We start from the raw sequence: 24,896 nt of genomic DNA, 5'->3' as shown, positions 1-24,896 counted from the left end.
CCTGAAAATGTCTGCCCATACATCAATTCCAGGTGTTTTAATTGTATTTAATCTTGTTTTCATCCCAGTGAAAAAGCTGAGTAACTGTGATCTGGAAGGGCTTGGAACCTGAGGAACCACAGTGAGGACCACAGAAGGCATTTCAGAGAGAAACTGGCACATCGGCTCAGCACAAACAGTTGTAGCAACCTTAAAAAGATAACTTTTAAAAGGAACGGCTAGCATTGGTTTAATCCAAGTGAAACCAGATGATGACATTTCTCTTGTTTGGACCCATTTTTCCAAGATCAACACATATGAATTCACATTTTCCATTTCCATTTCACAATCAGATACAAACAGGGACTTCCTTGTGATGGTTGTGAGTGTTTTATTATAGTCTTATCAACAAGTTCTCTGAAAATCAGTTTTTCAGAACTAAAATCTAATCTGGCAGTGTTCAGTAAGTAACAAGATGAACTCAGCCATGGAAAACAAAATATTACTAAGTTACTTTAAATAAATTTTATCACAACAACCTCAGGAAGAGTGTGTCCTGGAGATTTAGGCAGTTTATCTTGGAATTTTATTAATATTTTGGATTCTTTTTGTTATGCTCTAGCCTCTGGTACACAGCTGTGTTCATTTTGATGCTAGAATGGGATAGATCTTTGGGTGCCTGTATGCCTGTGATTCTTCTCTTATTTTATAGTGCTGTAATAAAAATAGCATCATCAGCATTCAGTGCTCACTACAGTACATTTAAGCAACTGGTCATTGCACTGAAACAGAACTTCTTGAGAAACTGAGATTATTTCCAGACAGTAATGGCTCACAAAAGGTCTAACTCCCAAGACTTTTCAGCCATTCATCTTCTGTTCAGCACCTCCTATGACATTTATTACAGTAATTTGATCAGGTTATAGGACTCAGAATTCCATCTTGACCTTCAGAGCAGCATCTAATACTGCCTGGAAGATAATCCAGAATCATTTTCCTTACACATACAATCAACATTTTCAGCTTGCAGCTACTTGTTGACAAACACTCACCAGTTTCAGTTAACTACAAGGAAACCTAAGAACATTGAGACATTTGAAAATAAGCATTACTGTATTTTTAATGTATTTTGGATGGCTTACCTCAATTTAACTAATAACTCTTGATTTCCAGGGCTTAATTGCACGTAATTTTTATAAAAGCAGTATCATCTCTTAACATTAATCAAATATTTAACATTTAAGAATTTTTTTTATTGTGCAAAACATAAGCAATAAGTCTTATTAGTACAATAAGCTGAAAAAGCAAGGGATATTTAAAACAATATTCACATCCAGTGTACAATTTTTATCCCTACTTCCAACTTTTAATGTGGAATCTACAATTCCCATCCGTAAGTGCTGTCTGAAAATACCAATAGTTTGTTTCACCTTTTATTATTTGGAGAAGACTCAGAATTTATTTTTGCATTAAGTTTTTATGCACAACTAAACCAGCTGTTTAAATTGATAAATACAAAATAAGACACTGAAAAGGGTGAAAAATAACCAACCTGCTGAAGGCATCCACCTAAATGGTGGCATGACTGATAATTTATAGCTTATATTAAAAAACTGAATTGATAATTCTGATTTTCCATTTTCAACTCAAGATTTTAGCAAATAACCCAAAATTTTGTTTTACAGTTCTGGAATCTGCTAATTGAAAAAGTAATTTAATTCAATCTTAATTTTAATTAAAATCTTTATCTTGCTAGATATTAAGTGCTACCAGTCAAGGCAGCCACAAAAACTGTTTGATGTTTACATAGCACCATATAGATAAGTATCTCCTTCAGTAAGAGAGATTATGTTCTGCTGGGGAACATAATCAGGTTATTTCCTGAATATTTTAGGTATCTTTGCCTTCCACATCATAAATATGTGCAACCATTCCTTAATTTGAGAAAAAAATGGACATAATTCAAGCTTTAAAACAGTGCTATCATGAATTAAAATTCTCTTTGTATAAAAGTATCAAGAACTCTTCAGTAGTCAATTGAATATTCAAAAACAGATCAATAGTTTTATGTAAACTTGTTAAAAAACAAACCACCACATAATTTGGCTTTAAAGTGACAAAGTATTTTTTCTTAATATAATTTACTAGGCATGTAAAGAACTAATGTCAAACTGTAATTCAAAAAGTAGCAGAGACTGGACTATCTCTGATATTGAAATACTCAGTTAAAATACATAAAGAATCTCCAAAACATGTAATTATAATTCATTACAGTGGTATTGTTCATTCCAATAATAATCCTTCCTATAAGAAGGCTGCATGTTAAATAAAATACATTAAGCTGTTGCAGTTCCCTATTAGAGAACATCAATATTCTGCCTCTGTCTCTCCTGCAGCCCGAATTCACTAAAATATGGACTAGGCTTTCTACCAAAAGAAAATGGGAAACAGGCTCATTATCCAGGTGGATACTTCCTAGCCCTAATCAAAATCTTATCAGCTTATCCACAACTGTTAGGTTTAGACTAGTAACAAATCTTGCAGTAAAGCGTTAAAAATAGATGGAATAACTAACCAGCCATCTTCTGTATTTTAAACCACAGAAATCTACACATCAAAATATTTATGGAAGCATGAATGCTGGTGACATCATCAACTCTTACACTGAGTCTTCCGTAAAAGTTGCACAGATGGAAAAGGATGCCTTGAGATAAATGGAAATAAAATCCAACAGAAGATAGATTTCCTAATACTGAGCCTCAATTTCTTACAAACTAACAAACATATTTCAGTGACAGACACTGCTCATTATTTTGGCCCCGTCCCTTTCCCAGAATCAGTTTCATAAGTTGTTACCACTCCAATTAAAAAACAAACCCTCTTAAAAATATTGTATATGGAGTTCTGAGTTCCAAAAATAAAATACATATGCAGTTTCATATTCTTGCTATGAAACATCAGCTAAAAAGTATGAACGTTCACAAAGAAACCAAATTGCATTTTGTACATTGTATCTCTATTGATACAGTTCTGTGTTGGAGAATTCAGCATTTTTAGAAAGTTCAACATGTGCAAAGTCCAATTAAATTTTGAAGAAAATTCCAGTTTCAAGAGTTACATGTAATTTTGTATCTGACAGGACAATTTCAAAAAAAAAAACTGTACAAAGTTAGCTTCAAACCTCTTCATTCCCCCCAAAAATAGGCACTCAGTGGTTTAAGTGTGCAAATGGCTTCTTAGAAGAAACAGTGTGCAAACAGAGCCTGTTCCATTAGCCCTGCATTCTTTAGTGATTTCCTAGAGAGTATTGCCATTAAATGCTATCTACGGTATGACATTCTAAAGATCAGAAGACATTCAGTCCACAGAGTCACAGATGTCTTTCACTTTCTCGTTGAAGTCTTCAGGTTGATCAGCATACACGTAATGACCTGCACCGAGGATAGCCTGGAGGATAAAGGTGAAGAAACATGTCAATATCACAAAAAGGTAACAAACAAATACTGGGACAGGTGAAGAACCTGGCTTTTACACATTACCTAAGAGTTGGCATCATACAGCCTAAAAAACAACTCTAAACATAAGGAATAGCAAAATATTCTTTTCCTTGTGAAGATACTTTCCTACAGAGGAGAAGAAAATAAAACTACTGCTTATTCAACTGCTCACCTTGTTGAAAAAAACCCCACCACTGAAGTGTGCACAAGTCACAGCACAACAAACTTGGTAGATACATATGCCTTGCTTGCCTTCACTCTCCACTCAAATAGCCTATTTCTATAATTGCTAAAATTATAATTATGCTAAAAATGCTACAAAGTAAACCAACACCACAGTACAGCAAAGGTTCTTGACCCTGTTTTCTTTCCATTTTAGTCAGTCCAAGACTACTATTTATTTAAAACTAATTTTCCCTCCCCTACTTAAAATACTCTCTCTAAAGTCTCTAACCAAATCTCATAAAAGTATAGCTATATTATTGTGTTAAAAACTCCAGAAACTCAAAGCAAAAATTACTTAGAAATGAACACATGTAATAAAACCACAGAACCCCTGTGCATTTTACCAAGCATGGCACTGCCAGTCCACATCTTGGTCTCAATTAGAGCCCATGCCCTCCTATGGGTTTTTGAGCATGCCTGCAATTTTACCACTCCAATTTACCTTTTAGAATCTGTATTTGGTTTGGCAAAATTTTAACCTGGAATACAATAAAATTTTCCACAGTCCCTTCTAAAAGTTCCTGACCAGAGCGGAAAAAATCTGCCAGAATGGTAAATGCTTATCCCAGCAATATTCTGTACACTTTTTAACAGTGACTTTCTGTTACAACTCCCTCTTTGGTCAAGCAGTGAAGTGACACTTTCAGTCTGGATATCAACATTTATGGAATGTATCTGTGCTCTTTACTACACTGTCTTGGGGTGACTTTATGATGTGTATCCCGTATCGCTGCCCTATGCCCAGAAATTAATTTTTGTGCCTTTCTATGCCTCTAAACTGAGCCTGAGAGGAGGAAGGAAAAACTGAGCAAAACTTTTTCAAAGCAGTTTGCAGCTTGTTCAAGGTCACACAGAGATAGCAGGTTTTTTTTCCCAGCTGCAGCAGGGGAGCGAAGAAGCACCCGGCTTGCTGCTCCCGGGTCAGTTTCTGGCCAGTTGTTCAGCTTCTTCTTCTCCAGAGAGAGACTGGGAGTTTAAATTTTTTTTCCCTTCTCTGGAATTTCGGATTTTCTCCCTTTTCCACTGGACTACTTCAATATCAGAGCACATAGGAGGACTTTCCACCGGGCATAGAGGGCCTGGCCCTGGGCCAAGCCCCAGCTCCGAGGAGACCAAAGGGAGGACTCTAACACTTTCCCAGGTTTTTTCTCCACAGCGGGAGATTTTATTATTTAGCATTATTTTCCTTTCCCGTGTGTTTGTTAAATAAATAGTTTTTATCTCTTTCACTTTCCTTTGAGGAAAATTTATTTTCCCTGAACCTGGTGGGGGAGGGGTGGTGACCTGCCTTCTCTCAGAGGATATATTTCTAAATTTGGCCAAACCGGATCACACACTTAAAAGAGTTGGATAACAATGTCTTTTCTCTAAGTTTCCGCTCTGAATTCAGCTGTATTGAGTCATAAAATTTTATTTGGATGACTTGTTATAGTATAGTATCAACATTACATATTGTACACTCTGTCCAGATAGTTCCAGACATCAGTAAGATCACAGCTGGTGTGTTCAAACATTTTATCACCTCACAGCATTTTAACATGTATGCATATTCAATTATCACAGTTGACTGATGTGCAAATGTGTGAAGAATACTTTTAAATTAGTTTGTTTTTATAGAAATCGGCAACAAAAAAATGCAGTGTGCACATTTCCATCAAGTTGTAAGTACACTCATTTTAAACGATAATACCATACCTTTAAACAAAAATGTCTTAGGTAGTAAGACAACATTAAGTATTTTTTTAATGACTTAAAGAAAGATGCTTACAAGAACCTAAGCACCAGGTACAAACTACTCTCTTATCAGAGAAACAAATGCATTATATAGACAGAAGAAGAGAGTTTATGAGAGCCTCCCCACAATCTTATACATATGGAGATAGTAGGACTGCTGTGGTTTAAAACACAGACAAGAACAGTGACCACAACACCTACTTCTATTAGCACACTGTAGAAAAAAATAAAGAATCACCTTGCTCACTGACCTAGTTTGGCCTCTAGTGCTACAGTAAGTTTTGTTCTTAGCCTGGGGACTCAACGCTTTTGTCTAGGTTTTCTGTGATGTAACATTTGTCTTCTCTCTCTCTCTCTTACAGAAAACAGAACTTATTACCCCAGGCTCTAATCAAAAGTGGCACCATTTCCACAGCAGGTATTCTATTCCACATAGAATCATAGAATGGTTTTGGTTGGAAGGGACCTTCAGGGTCATCTAGTTCCACCCCCCCTGCCATGGGCAGGGACACCTCCCCCTAGACCAGGTTGCTCAGGGCCCCATCCAACCTGGCTACATAGATATGATTGAAACAAATCCACACAAAAACCAAATGACTGCTTTGAAAGTCAAACTTACTATTGTCTTCACATAGGAATTTGGTCTCAGAGACTGGATAGTGCTGCCAGAATTGCCATCTATACATGAACGTGCTCCATAGACCACCGTGATAGGAATGTCTCGATCCATTTGTGAAATCCGTTGCAGCATCGGCCTCTTTGCCCATCCGTAAGGAATCGTCATGTTCTTGAAAGCTGTTTCACCACTTCAGGACATTCAAAAGGGTAAAAACAATTTCAATTGCCATTGGATCTGCTTTTTATCTAAACTGGAGTATCTGTACCTTTTGGTAGCACAAAGTACACGAGGTTGGGATTTTTTACAATTAAGAGAAGTAAGTTTCCAAGGTTTACATGTAATTTTCAACAGAAAGAGCCCATGTTTTTGCATGACTGAGTGGTAGCACTTAAAAGAATGAAATGCCTTATTTTAAAAGTTTTTAAAGACATTCTTTACACATGAAAATTCTCCAACAATTATTTAATTAAATGCAGTGCCCAAAATCTCACAGAATTAACACAAATTGAGAAGAAATACAGAATTAGGATACTCTTTATGTTTATCAGTATCCGGAATTCAAAAAAATTGCAATGGTACCTTTTTCTTCAATATAATAAATGCCACAATTAAAAAAAAAATAGCATGCACACTGCTGCCATGGCCATTGGAGGGAGTAGCAGGCACTCAGTAAATGAACAACAGACTTCAAAACATACACTGGGAAACTCATACTCACCTGGGTGACTGTACATTGCAGTGATAGATATATTCAGCCACAGTGTTGTCATCAAACATTGATGAATATTTTCGCTTGAAATCTGGTCTTAAACGCTGAACAAGGCTTAATCCTGTTAAAACCAGAAAACACTGTTAGAGGGCGAATGAGTATAAATTACTTTATCAGATTGCCTAATGCTTTTCATTAGAGCCCTCAAAACACATCCCCTTGAAACTCGTGGCTTCTAAACCTGTATTTGGCTTTACCACTTACATGTCTTGGAATTAGCTGCATGATGGAATTACACCTAACATGAATGAAATGCAAATACTCTAAAGAATTTTATGCTGCTCCCCCTGCTGAATACATACGGGGAATGTTTGAGTATGGTCACTACAGCAATAGAAGAAACCTACAATGGGGACCTGCAAAAGGGCTAAGCAGTGTCTTTTTGTCACCAGTTTAGTCTCACATGATACTGACACTTTCTCCTTGCTCTGGCAGTATCTAGTAGGCTAAATGCATCACACCTTTCAGGACCAGAAGGCACTGCTGAAAAAGCTGGGGTGCTTTTCTTGCTTAAGTCTGTCGTCTCCTCTTACAGAACAGTCTGCTTCTGAAGCCAGTTCATCCAACTAGTGTGTGGTTGAAAGAACAGAAGTCTATGACAAAAAACAGGTGTAGAAGTCCTAACATAAGGCACAAGTACTGGAATAAATGAAGAGACTGAATGTTGAAAACCATTGTCCTCATGCTCTCCTAACAAGCCAGTAGAGGTGTGTGTCTTTTCAGGGGCCAGTTCAGGCCTTCTGAACTTAAGCACCTTTTCTGAATAACTTCTCTAAGGAAGAAGTCTCTTCTACATTGACCAGATGGATCTCTGGGACAAGAGCCTCACCAGAAGGCTAATCTTAGTCTAAGAACATTAGTCATCCCTAATATCTGATCCAACCCTTTCAGTTTGAAGCCCTTAGCCCCTGTCCTATCACTACACACCCTTGCAATAAATTTCTCTCCAGCTCTCTTGTAGGCCCCCTTTAGGTACTGTAAGGCTCCTACAAGGTGTCCTCAAAGCCTTCTCTTCTGAATCTTAACTCTTTCAGCCTGTCTTCATATGAGAGGTGCCTCCAGCACGACCATCTTCATGTCCCTCCTCACGACTATCTCCCACAGGTATGCCTCCAACACTCTTATATTGGGGCCCCAGAGCTGGATGCAGTATTCCAGACGGCATCTCAGGAGAGCAGAGCAGAGCGAGAGAATCACCTCCCTCAATCTGCTGGCCACACTGCTTTTAATGCAGCCCAGGATATATTTGGCTTTTTGGGCTGCAAGTACACATTGGTGGGTCATTTTGGGCTTCTCATCAACCAACACCCCAGGTCTTTCTCCTCAGGGCTGCCCTTAATCTATTCTCTGTTCAGAGGTGGTTTGGATTACCCTGACCCAGGTACAGGACCTTGCACATGGCCTCATTAAACTTCATGAAGTTGGCATGGGCCCATCTCTCAAGCCTGTCCATGTTCCTCTGGATGGCATCCCTTCTCTACAGCTTGTTGACCACATGGCTTGGTGCCATCACCAGACTTGCTGAGGGTGCACTCGATCCCACGGTCCATGTTGCTGACAAAGATGTGTAACAGCCCATCCCAACACTGATCTGCGAGGAACTCATCACTGGTCTCCACGTGGACATTGAACTGACTGAGTGTGACTGAATGTTTCCCCTTTTCCAGATGGTAGGAACTTCATACTGTTGTTAATCTGTGCAATTATGATGATGTCACTTCGCACCCCACACTGGGCAAAGGGCTGGTATGATTTATGTAGACCTTGTCACAGTGATCTATGCTTTCGTAACCTTGAGACGATTGCAACACGCCCTTATGCATGCTTTAAACAGATTTAGAAAACTAATACAGTGCAAGGGAAAATAATTCCCTTATGAAACAGCGGTTTAACTCCCAAAGCAATGAAGATTTTGTAGAAGTCTGGCAGCTGGACTTCTTTCTCTGTGTATTTGGGTTTTCTGAACACAAGTGAACACAGCTGGCTTGGAATAAGAGTACTTGGAAGAAAGAGACTAATTCAGTGTCTTGCCCTGCTATGAGCACAGAGGCCACAGCATGAAGTGTTACCAAATTTTAGAATTCACTTTCCATTTTGATAAGAAGTGTCTTGTCTGTGGGTCCAAGTCCAAAGCAGTTTTTCCCTGGGAATTTACAGGGGAGAATGAAACAAGGATTCAAGGCAACTTGGAACAAATTTTGGAATGAAATCACACTGTAAATCATTGTTGTAATGTTTATTGAAGAAATTCTGAATTGTCTGGCTGATGTTTTCCACAGTGTCTATGAAAATGCTGTAAGAAATTCTAACATTGAAGACACCAAGTTCCACAAAAAGGGTGTGGTCACAGTGACATTTCTGTTGTCCTGAGGAATTTTCAGGCATCCAGCTCTGGCACCAAAGCACCAAACCCCCACCAAACTGTGAGACTCCTGGGTGACTGTTCCAGTTAAGTGAAGGAAAACATGCAAATCAACTACCTGGAAACCACTCAAAGAAAAAAATATCTCTGGATTCTGTCTCTCTCCCAGTTTTAAGTATTTGCCTGCAGGTCTGATTAAATATCCTTGTGATTCTATTGTGATATCCCAATGAACCTGGCTCACATTTAAGTGCCTAACTCATGCCTTTGAACAAGGGCAATTGGCTTTAGAGTACGGTTCAAACAACTACGTCTTCCCATCAGCTTAAGCACATTTGCAGGTGGAATGAAACCTGGGGTTCAGTTCAGTGCCTTTTCAGCAGGTTACGTCTGACACCTACTCACAGCACTGTGTTTAGACCTACCCTTCTCCAAGAACTATGTTTCACCTGTCAAGAACTTAAGTTGGTGACAGAAAACTTTTTTACCAGTGCAGTGAGAAACAGATGAAAAATTTTTTAAAGGCACTGCCCTCCAAGGCAACCTATAAGGGAGGCTAGGTTTGGGGACACCTTGCCAAGACAGAGTCTGCTTCTGCATCATGGTTTGACTGCACTTATTGCTAAGGGAGACTATTTCAGCTTTGAATTTTCCCGTGTGGATTGATCTATGCATGCACACATTAAATCAGTGCATATCACTCAATATGCTCCAGGTCGTTTTGTTAACTGAATTAGCATTTTACTTTAAAAAAAATCTGTTTGTACAAAACATGTTGCTTGTCTGAAAAACTAAATTTGTCACACTACTGAAAAGAAACAAACAAATCAGCATATTAAAATATATATTCTGTAGAAACAGATTTAGGAAACAGATGTGGTTTAAATGTAAACAATGCCTAGAAATCTCACAAGTTTATCTTCAGACTGAATACCAGAAACGATGAAGAGGTGAGTTAATTTTAATTTGTGAGGGGCCTGAAGGATATCTTTTATCCAAGCCTCTCCACAAGATAATTCTGCAGCACAGAGAGTAACAGACAGATAACCTCTTTCTCTTCTAGAAGGAATACATATAATCACTTCAAGATTTTATTACGCTCTTCTCCCCACACCCCAGATGAACTAAAACCATGGTATTTTTGGTCAGCCCTATCTAGCCCTAGTACTAGGGTACAGAGAGTTTATCTACCATCCTATCAGTGCTGTTGAAGAAATGGAAATATGAACTGCCAGCATAATGAGGCCCACAAGATTTGCTAGAGTAGTAAGAAAATGGCTAACAGAAAGAACCCAGTTTCAACTTCTCTAAACTCAGGCCAAAGATTTTCACATTTATGAGAGACTGCCTTCTAACTTTAAGGGAATTTGTAAATCCTGTTTGCTCATCAAACTGGAGTTAGAAAGGAAGCTAAATGGATTGTGACCAGAAGCAACCAGAAAAAAACCTTTCACATTCATGCCTCTTTGTTAGGGTTCCCCAACAGACATCTGCATAATCCAACTCACTATAACTGAAGCCTGTACAGATCATAACTGTAGCTTGCATCGTACTAGTATTTCTAATAGCAAGAGTTTTTCTTCTTTCCTAAAGAGTTCAACTTTCCTTAACAACTCCCACTTTCTCCTCCAACTCTTTCCTCTGTGGGCGATATAGACTTGCAAAAAAGCTTATCATAAGTTGCTGTCTGCTCCATGTTTATGTTTAACCAAAATAGAAATGGTATTAAAGAGTAGCTAAAACTCACCAAAGGGTCCTGCTATTCTTAGCCCAGCTAATGGATTAAATGGACTCAATATAGCTCCTAGTGCTTTGATCCAGATTGGAATTGGTCTTTCGTGTTCAGCATTATCAGGCCTCTCTGGAAAACCCCATGGCTCCACTAAGATAAGATGCTTGACCCTGTTGGCAAAAAAGGTTCAATGGTTTAAGGTACAGTAGCTTTTCTTTAACTGAGCATGATGAAAATGTGCTGTTTTACAGATACATACAGATAGCCTACTTTAGTCACTTCTGTCACAGAGGCTTATTACCTAGTTTCTGATTCATCAATGGTTTTGATTTCAGTTACTAATTAGAGAGTGAATTGCCTCTAATCATATGTATGAACACCAGAAACATGGAAGCATGTGTCACAAAGAGAAGCTCAGTATTTTATAGACACTCACTGTCGCAAACATTTGAGAGAAAGGATAGTCTTGTTTCTGTTTCTAAAAACAGGCTAATCTAAATGCTCAGTCAATATTATTTGCAGGAGCAGTTTAATTTGACAGAAAAGAGGATCATTGCATCTGTTTCATTTAAGTGAAGTTGCTAGAAGTCTAAGATCTCTGTTCAAAGGAGAGACAATTTAACTGAAAAATCATCTTATCAAAGTAAAACTTAAACTGAGAAGGGCAGAGCAAAACTAGCAGTTTTCTTCTAAATTTATTGATTTTAGGTCATGAAAGAAAACATCAGAGAGGCAATTTGTAAAATTATTACTCAAAGGAATATCAGTACAGAGAGCATAGCAGGAGTCTCCAGCACATGCAACTATCGATCACTTCATGCTGTGGGTCCCCCTCAATCAAAATTTTAATTCATCCTGGTAGGCTAGAATCATCCATTTCTGTTTAATCCCAGAACAACACCTATTCTAACTGTCCTAGATACTGGTGATTTCTGGAAAAAAGTGACTCTTAACTACAGTTTCCCATATTTAAGATGATTTTCCATGGCAGCTTCCTCATTACCGCTGTAAACAACTACCTGTCAGGAGGTTGTAGTAAGGTAGGGGTTGGTCTTTTTTCCCAAGAAGCAAGGAGTAGGACATTAGGAAACAGCCTCAAGTTGTGTTAGGGAAGGTTTAGATTGGATATTAGGAAAAATTTCTTCATTGAAAGAGCTGTCAAGCATTGGAACAGGCTGTCTTGTTCCATCTGGTCTAGTGGAAGGTGTCCCTGCCCATGGCAGGGGGGTTGGAACTAGATGACCCTGAAGGTCCCTTCCAGCCTGTACCATTTTATGATACTCTGCCCAAGGAAGTGGTTGAGTACCCATCCTTGGAGGTATTTAGATGTGTGAATGCAGTGCTTAAGGACCCAGGTTAGTGGTGGACTTGGCAGTACTAGGTTAACAGCTGGACTAGATCCTAAAAGTCTTATCTAACCTAAATCTTTATATTTTTGTCTTTAACTTTTTACCTTTTTATCTTCACTTTTTCCTTCATTACCTCCTTCCCTGTTAAAGCCATGGGATTAGATATTAACACAGAAGAGTCCATAGTGCCTAAAACGATGCCAGAAGTGATGCCAAAAGCTATTTCTGGATTATAATCAGTTGGGAAACTAAAAACTTGTGCTTGGAATGAAGGGTTGGAAAGGATTAACCTCACAAAGATGTTTCTTGGTTGTTGGCTGAGCTATAAGCATACTTGCACCCTGCAGCAAACAACAACAGTAAGAGAGGACTGTACAAAACAAGCAGGAGAGATCAGAGGCAAAGCAGTGCAAGCAATGAGGAGCCATTGAGGACAGCTACACATTCTGTGCACAAACTATGGCATTAAGTATAATACAGCAAATGAATGAATAAAAGTAGAGTAAGCTTTGTTTCATGCTTCCTTTCTTAATACTTTCCTTCCTATTTGGCATTTCTCCTTTTGGTAATCAAGCCTAAAACATAACCCAGAATAATGGGAAGTTGACCATGAGAATCATTCCAAAAGTAAATGTCCAGAAAGTACAGTATTTGAAAATCATGCCCCATTTCAACTTGGCGATATGCTAGATGGGAATCCTTTTGGATTAGTAGCCTCGGATTTTCCATGAGCAACTCTGGTACAGTGCAGCAAATTAATGGATCATCCATGCTTGGAGAAACAGATCTACTTTCCTAACAATACGTATCCAGAATCCCTTAAGCCTCTAATGCATTGGTAGATAACCTGGCTGAAAGCTGTGCTATATTTATCACTTGATTAAATGCTCTTTTAAGACCCTAGCAGTCAATTTGCTATTTTGGTGGTCTTAGTTTAATTCCAGAGAAACATTAGTAATGTGAGAGCACAAACTGAAACATCCCCAAATTAATTAACCCCAACTTAAGCACAGTGATGCATGAAAACAAAGCATCGCTTTTGATATATGTCAGCAGTGGGCAAAACCAATATCCCATCCCACAGGGATAGGACAGTGCCATTTATAGATACTTTGGAAAAAGAGGTAAGGAACTTATAAGTAATCCCTACAAAAAGCTAACTACAGTTAGCTAAAAGTTGGTTTTGTAACTATAAGGATAATAGGTTTGCATCCCTAAAGCAGAGGATTGCATTTCTTTTTAGCAATTCTGGATTTAGAAACACACCTACTTTCACACATCATTTCCAGCCACTTGTGCTAACTGTTGTCCATTTAGAAAGAAAAAGGCAAAGTGTTTTAGGGACAAATGATGCATGAAATTACTTCAAATATATCCAAGTGAGAAACAAAGAAACAGTAAAACTTGACACGAATAGAAAAGAATAAGATATGTTTAGTATAAAACAGAATCTGCCGTATGATGTGGAGAGTTAAGCTTATATTCAGTTTTTCATAGGAGACCACTATATGTAGCCCAACAAAAGCATTGTCCTTTTTTTTCATACAGAATTCCCTCAGTTGGTGGGATCCTAGCTCATCAGGGGATATATAGCCAGACATATAACCACATATATAAAAGAAACAAATTACTACTTTAAAAGGAAAAAAAAGGTATTAACTGTTGGACACAACATGGTGCAGAAAATGCTGATGAAATATAATTAGAGAACTGCTGCAGCTGGGTTGTCTTGCAAAGAAGAAATATGAAGTGGCATACAGATAATTTAAAACAAAGAGTCACTAAAATAATTTTTACATCATCCTGCTGGCACCAGGCTGACTGCTAGCATATAGGCATAAATTACCTAGGGGAATTACATTCAGAAGTTTCAATGTTATCCATAAGAGTGCGAAGTCTGGCAGGAACAGGCCTATTTTCCCTTCACAAAACAATCTTTGAGACAAAACATTCACCCAATGAATATATTCATTGCTATTTCACCTTCTAACATGGCAAGGGGGTACTGAACTGAAGAGGTACAGTAAAGTATACAGAAAACCATGTTTACCATATCTACCTATTTCATTCACCTGGAAACAAACCATACAATTAATACTTTGGTCTCAGAATTTTGTTAAATCATCACAGTCATTTATGTAAAGATATAAAGAGCCTGATGAAATAAAATCTATATTAAAATTACTAGTCAAATACAGAAAAGGAATCCCTTCATTCCTTTATTTTCACATACCTTGATGGATATTTTAAGGAGTAAGCAGCAGCCAGGAATCCACCTAGGTTGTGTCCAAGCAAAATCATTTTTTCTAGCCCCACCTCCTTTCTCCATTCTTCTATGGATTCCACAAACTGATTTTCTGCTTCCCGAGCATCAGTGTCAAAGTGTGGTCTACTGCTACGTCCAAATCCCAAGAGGTCAAAAGCATGAACGGTCCTGTTCTCACAGAGATCTTCAAAGTTGAGAGCCCACAGTCCAACACCTCCTCCAAACCCATGCAGAAGAACAAGTGGAGTTTTATTTGAAAGGTCTGGAGAGAACGTCAGTGTCCATATTTTATTTCCATTAGATATATACACGTATCGTTTATTGTATGTGCTTGCAATACCTGGAGAAAAAAATGGGGAAAAATTATGTTGCTAGACATGCATGACAAAATACAAAGTACACTCTACGGAAATCACTGTTTTAAATAGGAGGTCCTTTCAAAGGAGAGAGCCTCTAATGAAATATCTACGTAAGTGGAAAATTAAAATGTAATTTTAAACCTGTTTATTTCATCACAGTGTAAAAGCCATACTGAAAAACTTCTTCCATTATATTTAATGTAAATTTATAGAAAATCTAGTTGTATCTGTGAAACTTATTAAAAACCAAAGACTTACATTTTAGCATTTTGTCCTCAGCCTCTTTAAGGTGTAGCAGTGATGTGGGACACCAGGCAGGAAGCCAGCTGAATAACCATCCGAACCTACAACAGCAATACAGAAGAAAAACGTCTTGAGCAGCATGGTAACTTTTGGCACTAATGCTTTGAAGACATTTCTTTTGCTGCTCTTCATAAGAGAGTCCACATTAAGCACACAGTGTGAAGAACAGGATTGTGCAGTGGGAGGGAATTCACTTTTTCGTGACTTTTTATAAAATGGCATCACAATCAGGGGCATTCTTCAAAGGGTGAGCAGTTTTTCCACTGTGTCCTGATATCACAGTATACTGATCTGGAGACATGAGCCCTCACATCAACTCAACAAGCTTGGCAGGACATGTAACAATCACTGGAGTTTCCAGCCTCCTCTCAAGTTCTTTGGAAGTCTGCCTGCACATGCATAACCTTGCATGAACCTATTATTTCCAAAAAAGCAATAAGCTGTACATTCCACAGCCTAACCTGAGCTGATTATTACTCTAAATTGAAAAAGTGAAAAATGAGCAGGTTTATCCCAGCAAAGCAAAACCTTGGACCTTAATTATGAACTTAGAAACAAAATCCCAGAGGAAAACAAACCAGCAACTCCCTCAACAGAAGCTGCTTTTCCAGCTGTCAGTTACTATCTTGGTACTGCCAGCTTGACCATGAGAGCAGGGGGAATGACTCAGCCGGCAGCATTGCCTCACACAGCGCTGCAAAGGATACGGCAATTTGGTACAGCTTTTCCTGGTGCTAATTTATCCCTTGTTTTTAAGGCAGAATCTTATTTTTCTGCCTCTCACCTGGTTTCGAAGTGGCTTAGACTATCAGTGCAAAGGCTGCTACTGCAGGACCATTCCTCACGGGGAAGAGGATCCAAAAGTCACTAAGTCACCAAATCAACTTTCTCTAGCACTCTTTTTCTACACTGAACTGCTTTCCAGTTAGTTACAGAATTTTCAGCACTGAACACTAAGAGCATCGGTTATACAACGACTAATGCAAGAAGACTTGCACGTCCAGTTTTTGTGTGGACAACACATCAGTAATAAATTAAAGATCTGGCCCCACAAGTTCTTTATCCACAGGATCTTCTCCACATATTCTAAGGGGCTGACCTACCTCAGCTGCATAGCTACTTAAGTTTATGATACGACATGGAAGGTTTTCTGGGGATGCACAATGCAACTGCAAGCAGCATTGTTTGGATTCACAGAAAACTGTTAGGAGACATCAAGAAAAAAAAGCCCCAAACCATATCTGACCAGAAAGGATTAATCATCCAATCACCCAGGCCCACTGCTATTTAGTATTATTTACTCCTCTACACTGATATCTGGCTGTTCTGTAAATAACCTTCCTGGCCCACTAGACCACTGGAATTGTTATAAGGAAGGACCATGAGAATTGTTATCATCATTATAATTGAGGGACTGGGAACACATGGTTGTACATCCTTCCATGCTGTGTGCTCATGCAATCTAGGAAATGAAGGAACTTAGCACCTTACAGGAAAATGGGCATCCAAATATTCTGCTTCCACATTAAACTATGCATTTATTTAAAAGTAAGATTTTTAAGAAGTTAAAGCTGAGACAAGCCAAGAGTAATTTCACCCGCAAGTAACCGTGAAATCCGAGTTTAACAATAACGCTTATTGTGTCCAGTGCTATGAATTACTCTGGTAAATTATTAAACAACAGCTAGGTCACCCCTCTTCTGAGTCAAGCTTTCTGTTAGTTAAATGCTCAACTTGGCATTTTCATTCTTAACTCTTAGGTCAGAAACAAAACCAGTCACTATTTCCCCTGAGCTGAAACTCTCTGTACTGTTTCTTCTCAGAAAAACCACTGATTCAGAGAAGAAAATACTTTTAAGATTTTATTTATTTATCTACAGAAATGTAAAGCTGCAACACGTCAACAAGAAAACAGAGCAGAGATATGGCCACAATGAAATAGAAGTGACATCTACTGATCACAGTCCCAGAATTGTATTTCCTAGTCCTAGGGAGACACCTGGATACTTAGGAAAATTATTTAGGAAAATGTATCAGAATGGTAAAGTCGCCCATTCTTTCTTTTGTTAGTTATAAGAACTGTTTAAAAATATTTAGATTTTAATTCAGAAGAGACATTGCATACATGTATAGTTTGACAAATACAGTCAGCAAACCGAAGCTTTTAAAATTAAAACTATGTTTGCAATTCTGTCCTGTTGTACTTGCTGAACTAAAAGAGTAAACAGTGAAGGCTTTCAGGCAAAAAAAAGTGAGCAATTTCTAGAAGCATTATTTTTGAAAGAAAGTATTTCGTTACGTATATTCAAGACTTAATCTTTTGTTTCCCTCCTTCCAAAAATTATTTACCACATTGCTAGATGTTTTCCACATGTGGAGAATAAACATCTATTTAATCCATTTGAATAATTTTTCTGATAATTTTGGAAGGCTATAGTTGTATTATTTCTTTTGTACATCTGTGCTACATGTGTCTTCTAAATGCATACAGGAGCATCCATTGCTTACATGGTCTATCATTTTTATTTCTGTGATATAAAGCTGTAAGTGCTATATAATGCCAAAAATGAAGCAGTGGACCTTGCTAAGCAGTGTGCACACAGCAATGGAGATGAGTTAAGAAAGAAAACTAAAGATTCTAGCAGTAGCTACCCACTGCCAGAAGCAAACCCCACACTGCTCTCATCACCCACCACTTCCCTCACACTCTATTCCCACCTGTCTTTTTACAAAGTCAAGAGCAGAATCTTGTATTTTGAGGAGATAAGAGATCCATTGGCCTTAGCTGCTTGCTATTTCAAAAAGTGTGAAATAAATCTGGCAACTGACAGTGCAAATTTTTATAATTTTTTTATCAAATGTACTTACAGGTGTTACACATCAAATTACCAAGGCACATAACCAGTGGAATTTAACGTGTATATTTGTTTGTGGCCATGTAGTAACAAAACCCAGCGTGCACATCCATGCTAAAATAACCAATAACCATCAGCGGGGCAAAGCATTGCATAGGGTGATTCCTCGCATCTTCAGTTTGGGGTCAGTTACATTTTTCACATCTGTCTGACAAGGTCTGCAGTAACACAGGCTGGAAAAATCAGAGGCTACCAGGCAGGGGGCTGCTGACCTGCCAGGCATTCAAAGAAGTCCTTCTCTTTGCCAACAGACCTCCACACAGACTTCCACACTTCTGATAACACATCTAGGGAAGGAGACCAGAAGGTAAGGGAAAGCCCTGGAGACACCCACTGAACGACCTTAGAGAAAGTCAAGGTGATTAATGTGAGGCTAGAAGATTAGTGGAGACCATCAGTAGCCTATGCTGATGGTCAAATACAGTAATAAATAATGCAAACAAAAGGGACACAGGCACAAACATCTGACAAGGGGGAGCTGCAACCACCATGTGCAGGGGCCAAGCCACCGGGCGGGCTCTAACAGATTGGCTGGTTGAAGCAAGTGGTCTGAGACCCTGGTTGCAAGCATAAGAAAGGATGAAAATAAGTAATTACTACTACATTTTGACATTTAATTTTGATAATGAATGAACATTGTGCAAAATGTAGCTCTGGATAATACTGCTTTTCCTTAGCTGTTTGAATGTTAATATGAAAAGACTGTAAGGTTACTAAAGTCCAGCTTTTCAGTGTATGTATAATATGAATCAAGAACTTGCTGTCACAGCACTGCTTGAATTGCTTGAGGGTAACTTTCAAAAGAACTGAGAATCAAGTAGAGGCAGAGGTACAGTGAGCATGACCCACCCATCCACCTCCACGACTCAGATCAAACCCAATGAAGAATGTGGCAAATCGGTTGCACCACAGTTACCTTTCTGCCAGCTCTATTAACCCTGTTCAGCTTGGTGAGGATTGATTTCATGCAAGACAATTGATAGATCTGTAGCCAGTCACAAATTTGACACACTCACAAAAAGTTTGTGAAAGCTTAGATACAGCTGAAGAATTGAAAACATCTATTTCAACAATGAGATATGTACTGAAACAGCTGAAAAATCCATTTGATTTCTGGCTTATAATGTGGATTTAAAAAATGGAACCTCTACCACATAAAGATATTCAGCAGAAGTTGCTTATAACTCTATCTAGGAGACAGAAATGTACAGAAATGGAGCTCATTCTCTCACTTTTCAAGCTTTTAATTTACTTACATTAGAGTAACATGAATGCATGGCTTACAAGATGTAGTAAGCTTGAAATCATTCAATGGAGGCATCTCCCCACATACACCAGCATTGCAGACCTAGCCATCATGACCTATGGAAAGCCTGTGTGGCAAAACAGCAAATCAAAGAACCTGGGGTTTGCAAACAGGTTGCAAAAAGGTAACAGAACTCCACCAAACCTGAGTAAATGAATACAATACCATTGCTACATGATCACCTGTCAAAAATTGCTGACCCACCAAGACAGGACATGCAGAAACCTTTCTAAAGTGTTGAATATAAAATCAGCTTTTCACTAAGAATTTTGAAATTAGTATGGTAATCAAAACCCCCAGTACAGACCAAAAACCGTGCAGCAGTGACAGGAGTGCGTAGAATAGATTTTCCTGTCACAAAGAATTATTTGGACTTTAAAATTACATCACTAAGGAGGCCAGAGCTCAGGGTATGAAACAAATATGCAACAGCTTCTAAACAGAGGCTTATGGGAAAGTAACTGAATGCACAAGCATCAGAGCTGCACATCTGTTTCTGTCTTGCTCTCAGGAAACAAATGTACTTAATATTTTCAATTGAACTTTTGCAGACAATATTGCTAACTACCAAGATTTTAGCTAGGGAGCAAGCTCAAAAACTTAAAAAAGCTGAAACACTGAGTGAACTCATGGGAAACTACTTCAAGCTTTATTTACCCTTCACCCTTAAATCTTATCAGAATGAAGCTGATCTCTCAAAAACCGTAACCCTCTAGTCTCCTGACTCTCAGAATTAATTTCAGCCATTTAGAAGTAAGTAAGGAAAGAAAAACAAATTAATGCAGAGAATTTGGTATTGTTTCTGCCCAGCACCAACAGGAATGGCATTGGGATTTTCAGGGTCATTCAGCTGACAATCCAGTTATAAGCACCCAGCAATTCAAGCTAGCTCCAAATTAAGAGAATCTTATACTGTAACAGGAAAAAACAAGGGTAAGCTAATGGAAAGACAGCTCAGGTTCTACCCTCTTGTTTCTGCATAAAGTATTTTTGCAGTACTGTGCTAGTAAAGGAATTCAAAATTGCCAATATGTTGCAATCTAAATATAAGCAACATAAGGTTCACTCTTCCAAGGTGAAACCTCATCCCATAGAAACACCATGTTACTTCTCACAACTCATTCAGCCCTTTCAGTTGGTCAGAAATACTAAGAATGGACAAAAAAGGAAGAGTGAAAAGAACCATCAGATATTCATAACTGGGAAAGAGGTCAGCATATCAAATTTATGGCAAACTGTCAATTTTAAAAATAAACTTTTACTATAATGCTTTATGAACACTTTACAGTTAACACAGGATGGATGCTCAAGTGAAATAGCTACAGATACCCTTTTACCATTTTCATTATCTCCTTTTCATTGGATGCTTTTTCCTCAGCATCAGCAGTAGTCTACACAAAGCTTAAGGGGTACAGAGGATGGTTTCTTCCACCATCAACACCACCAAGTTTAAAGAGCAAATTCTATATTTGGTTACTAAATTTCAAGTTTATGGGTAATAACCTGAAGCAATAAAAAGCAAAAGAAACAGTCAAGGATGACACAATCAAATAGAACTTTCTGTGTCAAAATGTCAGAGAAAAGTAGCAGGTTTACATCTGGCTCATTTCTATCCATGACAATTAAGTTATAATAAACTTTTCTTTTCCCATTTCATTAATTTAATAGCCTGCAATACGAGAATATTGGGTGCTGTTTACATGACTGATTATGGCAAGAATTGATGCTTCTTTGTTAACAGTTACCAGCAACACCACCATGGCAAAACCCCCTAATATGTAAAGAAAAATATTTTAGTAATCACTATATCCAAAGTCCATCTTGGGGGCTGTTCTCTGTGCCAGATTTGTGAAATTCAGGTTTAAAAGACACTATATTTTAAACCAGATAATTATGGTTTAACACAGCTACAGAAAAGCCAGAGAGTTAACCAGCAGGCCTATGAACTAACAAGGAAGAAAGAAAGACTGTGAGTCAAGGTGGAGGACACCAAGCTTTTAAGTCAGAGCTGCCACTGACAGACAGTAACATATAATCATGACATCAAGTCTGCATTTAACTAAGGTAGGGATGTTTCTGCAACAAGGCTCAGGATACGATTTCATGAGAACCTTAAAGGCATAACTAATTTTAGGAGCCCTTCTAGTCCTTCATTCCTGTCCCTAAAGTGCAGCATGTTCCTTAATGTTTGTGTCTTGTAAGAACAGTGAATATAGTCAGAATCATTCAGGCATATGCAGTAACCGTTGTTGTGAAGGCTGTATATCCAGGGACAAAGCTTCTGCATGTACAATAGAAGTCAGACGTAGCAACCACAACAATTTGAAGGAGATGTTCCTAGGACAAAACACTCTGGCAGTTGCAGACAAACATCAGGAGGAGAAAAGCATTCTGTGTTTCACTTTCATTGCATGAACAGACTAAAAATGTTGCGATCCTTACAGAAAGACCTTGAAGTGCATACTGAAGAGGCAAGACCCAGAAGCAAGTATTAGGAACATGGTATGGGAACAAAAACACCTCAATGCTTCAAGAAATATCTGTCTACCATTTTCATGAGGAGACAAAAAATTTGATGAAATCATTGTCAAGAGGTTAAAAAAGGATACCAATTTTTTTCCCTGATGACATTATAACCCTGCCCAGAAAGTTCTGTTTAGATGAGTTTTGAGCCAAGATGTTCCATGCAGTTAGATGTTGTGAAACTCTTGGATACTTCAGTAACATTAAAACAGAATGTTTTGAAAACCTCTGCATAATATTTCTAGGAAGTGTAACATACATCAGCCCCATTCCAACACAAAACCCATGATAGGTTATTGCAGAATGTTGCTCTACATTAGGGCAGAGGTGAAAACAATGCATTCCTCATGTACTTACTGCATCTTGAACTCTGTGTTCAGAACATTCAACATCAGAATTAATATAAAAATTCAGAAGCAAATTTTATTACTGTTTTTATCAAAATTAACTATCACTTATCAAAATTAATCTGAAAACGTACCTCATGAATGTGAATCCATAACCAATGACATTTTCTGGCTGTATTAGAGATATTAAAGTTTACCGCACTTATTTTAATTCATTTGAGCAACCTGAGTGGAAGTGGAGAGGACCTACAATTCTGCTCCCTCCCATGGTGGGCCTCAGATGTACGTACACCTTGCAGTATAACTTGCACAACTGCAGCCCCTTCCACATTTTCTTCTGTGTCTTCCAGCACCTTTTTCTTTTTTTTTAACCATATGTATCCTTCTTCTATACTTTTACAATTTCTTCCACCCTCTTTCCATCTATACCCAAAGGTGTCCATTTCAGGGCAAGTGCTTTTTCAGTGTGTACCACAAGAATGAAGTTTATCCATGGACTGTCACCCAAGTCTGCAACCTGCAATGCTCATACTGCTTACAAAGTAGCAGTGGTAGCACCCAACTAGGTTTCATATTCTTATTTAAAAGCTAAAATAAAAAAAAAATCCAAAGAAAAAGCATATTAGCAACCACACAGCAAGTATGGAATAATACAGAGATAAAGATGCAGAGGAGAAGAAACAGAGAAGCTGCACAGCCCCACCAAAACTCCTTAACCCTGTGACAGAGACCACATGTGTAACACAGGGGTTAGGCACCACAGGGGTCCTACCTCTGCCTCCTCCACAGTAAACTCAAGTCTGATAGAACTTGGCAGTGCCACACCTTTCACGTGTTTTTACAAACAACACACTGCACATTGCAGTAAGAATTTGTGAAGAAAAGCATACTTAAAATTAAGGAAATGTAAATTTCCTCTTAGTGCCTCTCAAATATTATTTAACTTTCTACTGCTTTTACTTTATTCATACATCAACTGATGTACTCCTGCTGCCCTTCAGATACTGCATGACTTCAGCCTTGCTTAATCCCTGTTTGCCTTATCATACCTACCATGCCAGCAGCGGACATTTCAGCCTGTCCCCAGATTCCATCAAACTGGACAAGAGCAAAGCATACATGCAACAGGCACCTCTCACTAACCTGCACCATTGCCCACCCACACTCTACTCGGCTTATCTTTTGGTTAAATTCCATTGTATATCATGCACTATTCAGATCACTACGTCAACAAGAGGTGAGTGTTTTCACTTTCCATAACGACCTGTGTAAGAACACAGATATAAGACTATCTAAAGCACATGATCATTTCCCTCAGCTCCAAACATGCTATACACAAACTCCACTTGTACACAAGTATGAATACACACTGAGGGTTGTTTCACTGCAACTCATCAGAGCAGCTTCTATGTTGCTCTTTTATCATAGCCACCTAAGGTGACAAAGAGTTACCTATGTCAAAATGCAAGAACTGGTATTCAACATTTTGGACTACATATTCTTATTTCCATTTTCTGGAAAACCTAAGAGGTGCACAACCCTTTTGATAATAGACTATTTTCTCTACATCCTTACACAACAAATGCTTTAGCTGTCAAGGAAGTGCAAGTAGTCTTAAAAACAGTTAAGAAGTCAAATGGGTCTAAAAAGCCATCATAGCAAAGTCCCTTATGGAAAGTTAAAGATATAATTAATAAGCTTTTGGTGTCAGTATGACACTTTCTAAATGCAACCAAGAAAAGAATTCTACAATGGTCGGCTAGAGCACCGACCCACCCCATTTCTGTATTTTTCCCATTGCCACACCCTTCTCTTCCTCATTTCAATATATGAGCAGACTTACTCGATGGCAACAGGCACTCCTGCATCTGTTCTTAGAGAATGCATTTTTTATGCCTGCATCTTCCCCTCCTTTCTGTAGTCTCCTATCATCCTGAGTTTTCTATTACAACACACTCAGAGCACCTTCCTTCTCCGCCATTCCTCACCATGTTTTCTTGCTGCCACTTAAAATCCTCCTTTTACCCTCTTAACCTTATTCTAGACCGACCTCATTCCCTTACACAGCTTTACTGACTCACAAATCTCTCTTCTCCACTGACCTCTCTCCTGCTGCTCAGCTTCTCATCTGGATCTTTCTGAGCCAATGTAAATGCAGACACTCCTCACCTTTCCTCGCATGCCCTCTTCTCCCTGGCTCTCAATGTAAATCATGTACAAAAAACTATCCCAAAACAATGTCAGAATTGCAAGTAAATACTCAGAAGTTATGAAACACAAAAATCAAAATTTCCTTTAGCAAGCAATCTTAATAAACCACTATATAAAAGAAAATACATTTTAATTATTTATCAGTTGGGAGAGTTGCTCAGAGTCTACCATAAAAATCCAGAACAGTCAGAGAATCCCTGGCAGACAGTGTCCGTTTCAAAGAGGTAGGTCTCTAACTGGGCCTACCAGCCCCCAGCAGGCTCTGAAACAACTTTGCATATACCCAAACACATGCAATATTGGCTAAAATTTGAATTCTCCAATGACCCATAGTCACCAGCACTATAGCAGCCCCACAGCTAGCTGCCCCTCTGGATTTATAGCTCTACTGTAATGTCCA

The 24,896-nt window shown here is 38.4% G+C and overlaps 1 protein-coding gene across 1 annotated transcript; it reads right to left on the bottom strand.

Annotated features, from left to right (window-relative positions):
• Positions 1-353: 353 nt before the first annotated feature.
• ABHD5 (abhydrolase domain containing 5) lies at positions 354-24,187 on the bottom strand. Its single transcript, XM_017734577.1, has 7 exons — positions 24,129-24,187; positions 15,150-15,235; positions 14,500-14,872; positions 10,933-11,087; positions 6,773-6,884; positions 6,055-6,241; positions 354-3,426 (listed from the first exon to the last, which is right to left on the bottom strand). The coding sequence occupies exons 1-7, from the start codon at positions 24,170-24,172 to the stop codon at positions 3,337-3,339; spliced, it is 1,047 nt and encodes a 348-aa protein (XP_017590066.1). The 5' UTR covers positions 24,173-24,187; the 3' UTR covers positions 354-3,336.
• Positions 24,188-24,896: the final 709 nt, after the last annotated feature.

The sequence above is a fragment of the Corvus brachyrhynchos genome, unplaced genomic scaffold, assembly GCF_000691975.1.
Source record: "Corvus brachyrhynchos isolate BGI_N302 unplaced genomic scaffold, ASM69197v1 scaffold94, whole genome shotgun sequence".
In the NCBI taxonomy this organism is placed as follows: domain Eukaryota; kingdom Metazoa; phylum Chordata; class Aves; order Passeriformes; family Corvidae; genus Corvus; species Corvus brachyrhynchos.
The sequence above is the reverse complement of the archived record's forward strand: the minus strand, read 5'-3'. Positions and strand labels throughout refer to the sequence as shown.

What these genes read in the sequence shown, in the direction of transcription:
- ABHD5 (XM_017734577.1), bottom strand. Translation starts at nt 24,172, where the DNA reads ATGCATTCTCTAAGAACAGATGCAGGAGTGCCTGTTGCCATCGA. An exon ending in TGAGGACAAAATGCTAAAAT is followed by an intron (nt 14,873 to 15,149) that starts GTAAGTCTTTGG and finishes TTTTTTCTCCAG; the next exon opens with GTATTGCAAGCACATACAAT. An exon ending in ATTCCTATGTGAAGACAATA is followed by an intron (nt 3,427 to 6,054) that starts GTAAGTTTGACT and finishes TTTATCCTCCAG; the next exon opens with GCTATCCTCGGTGCAGGTCA.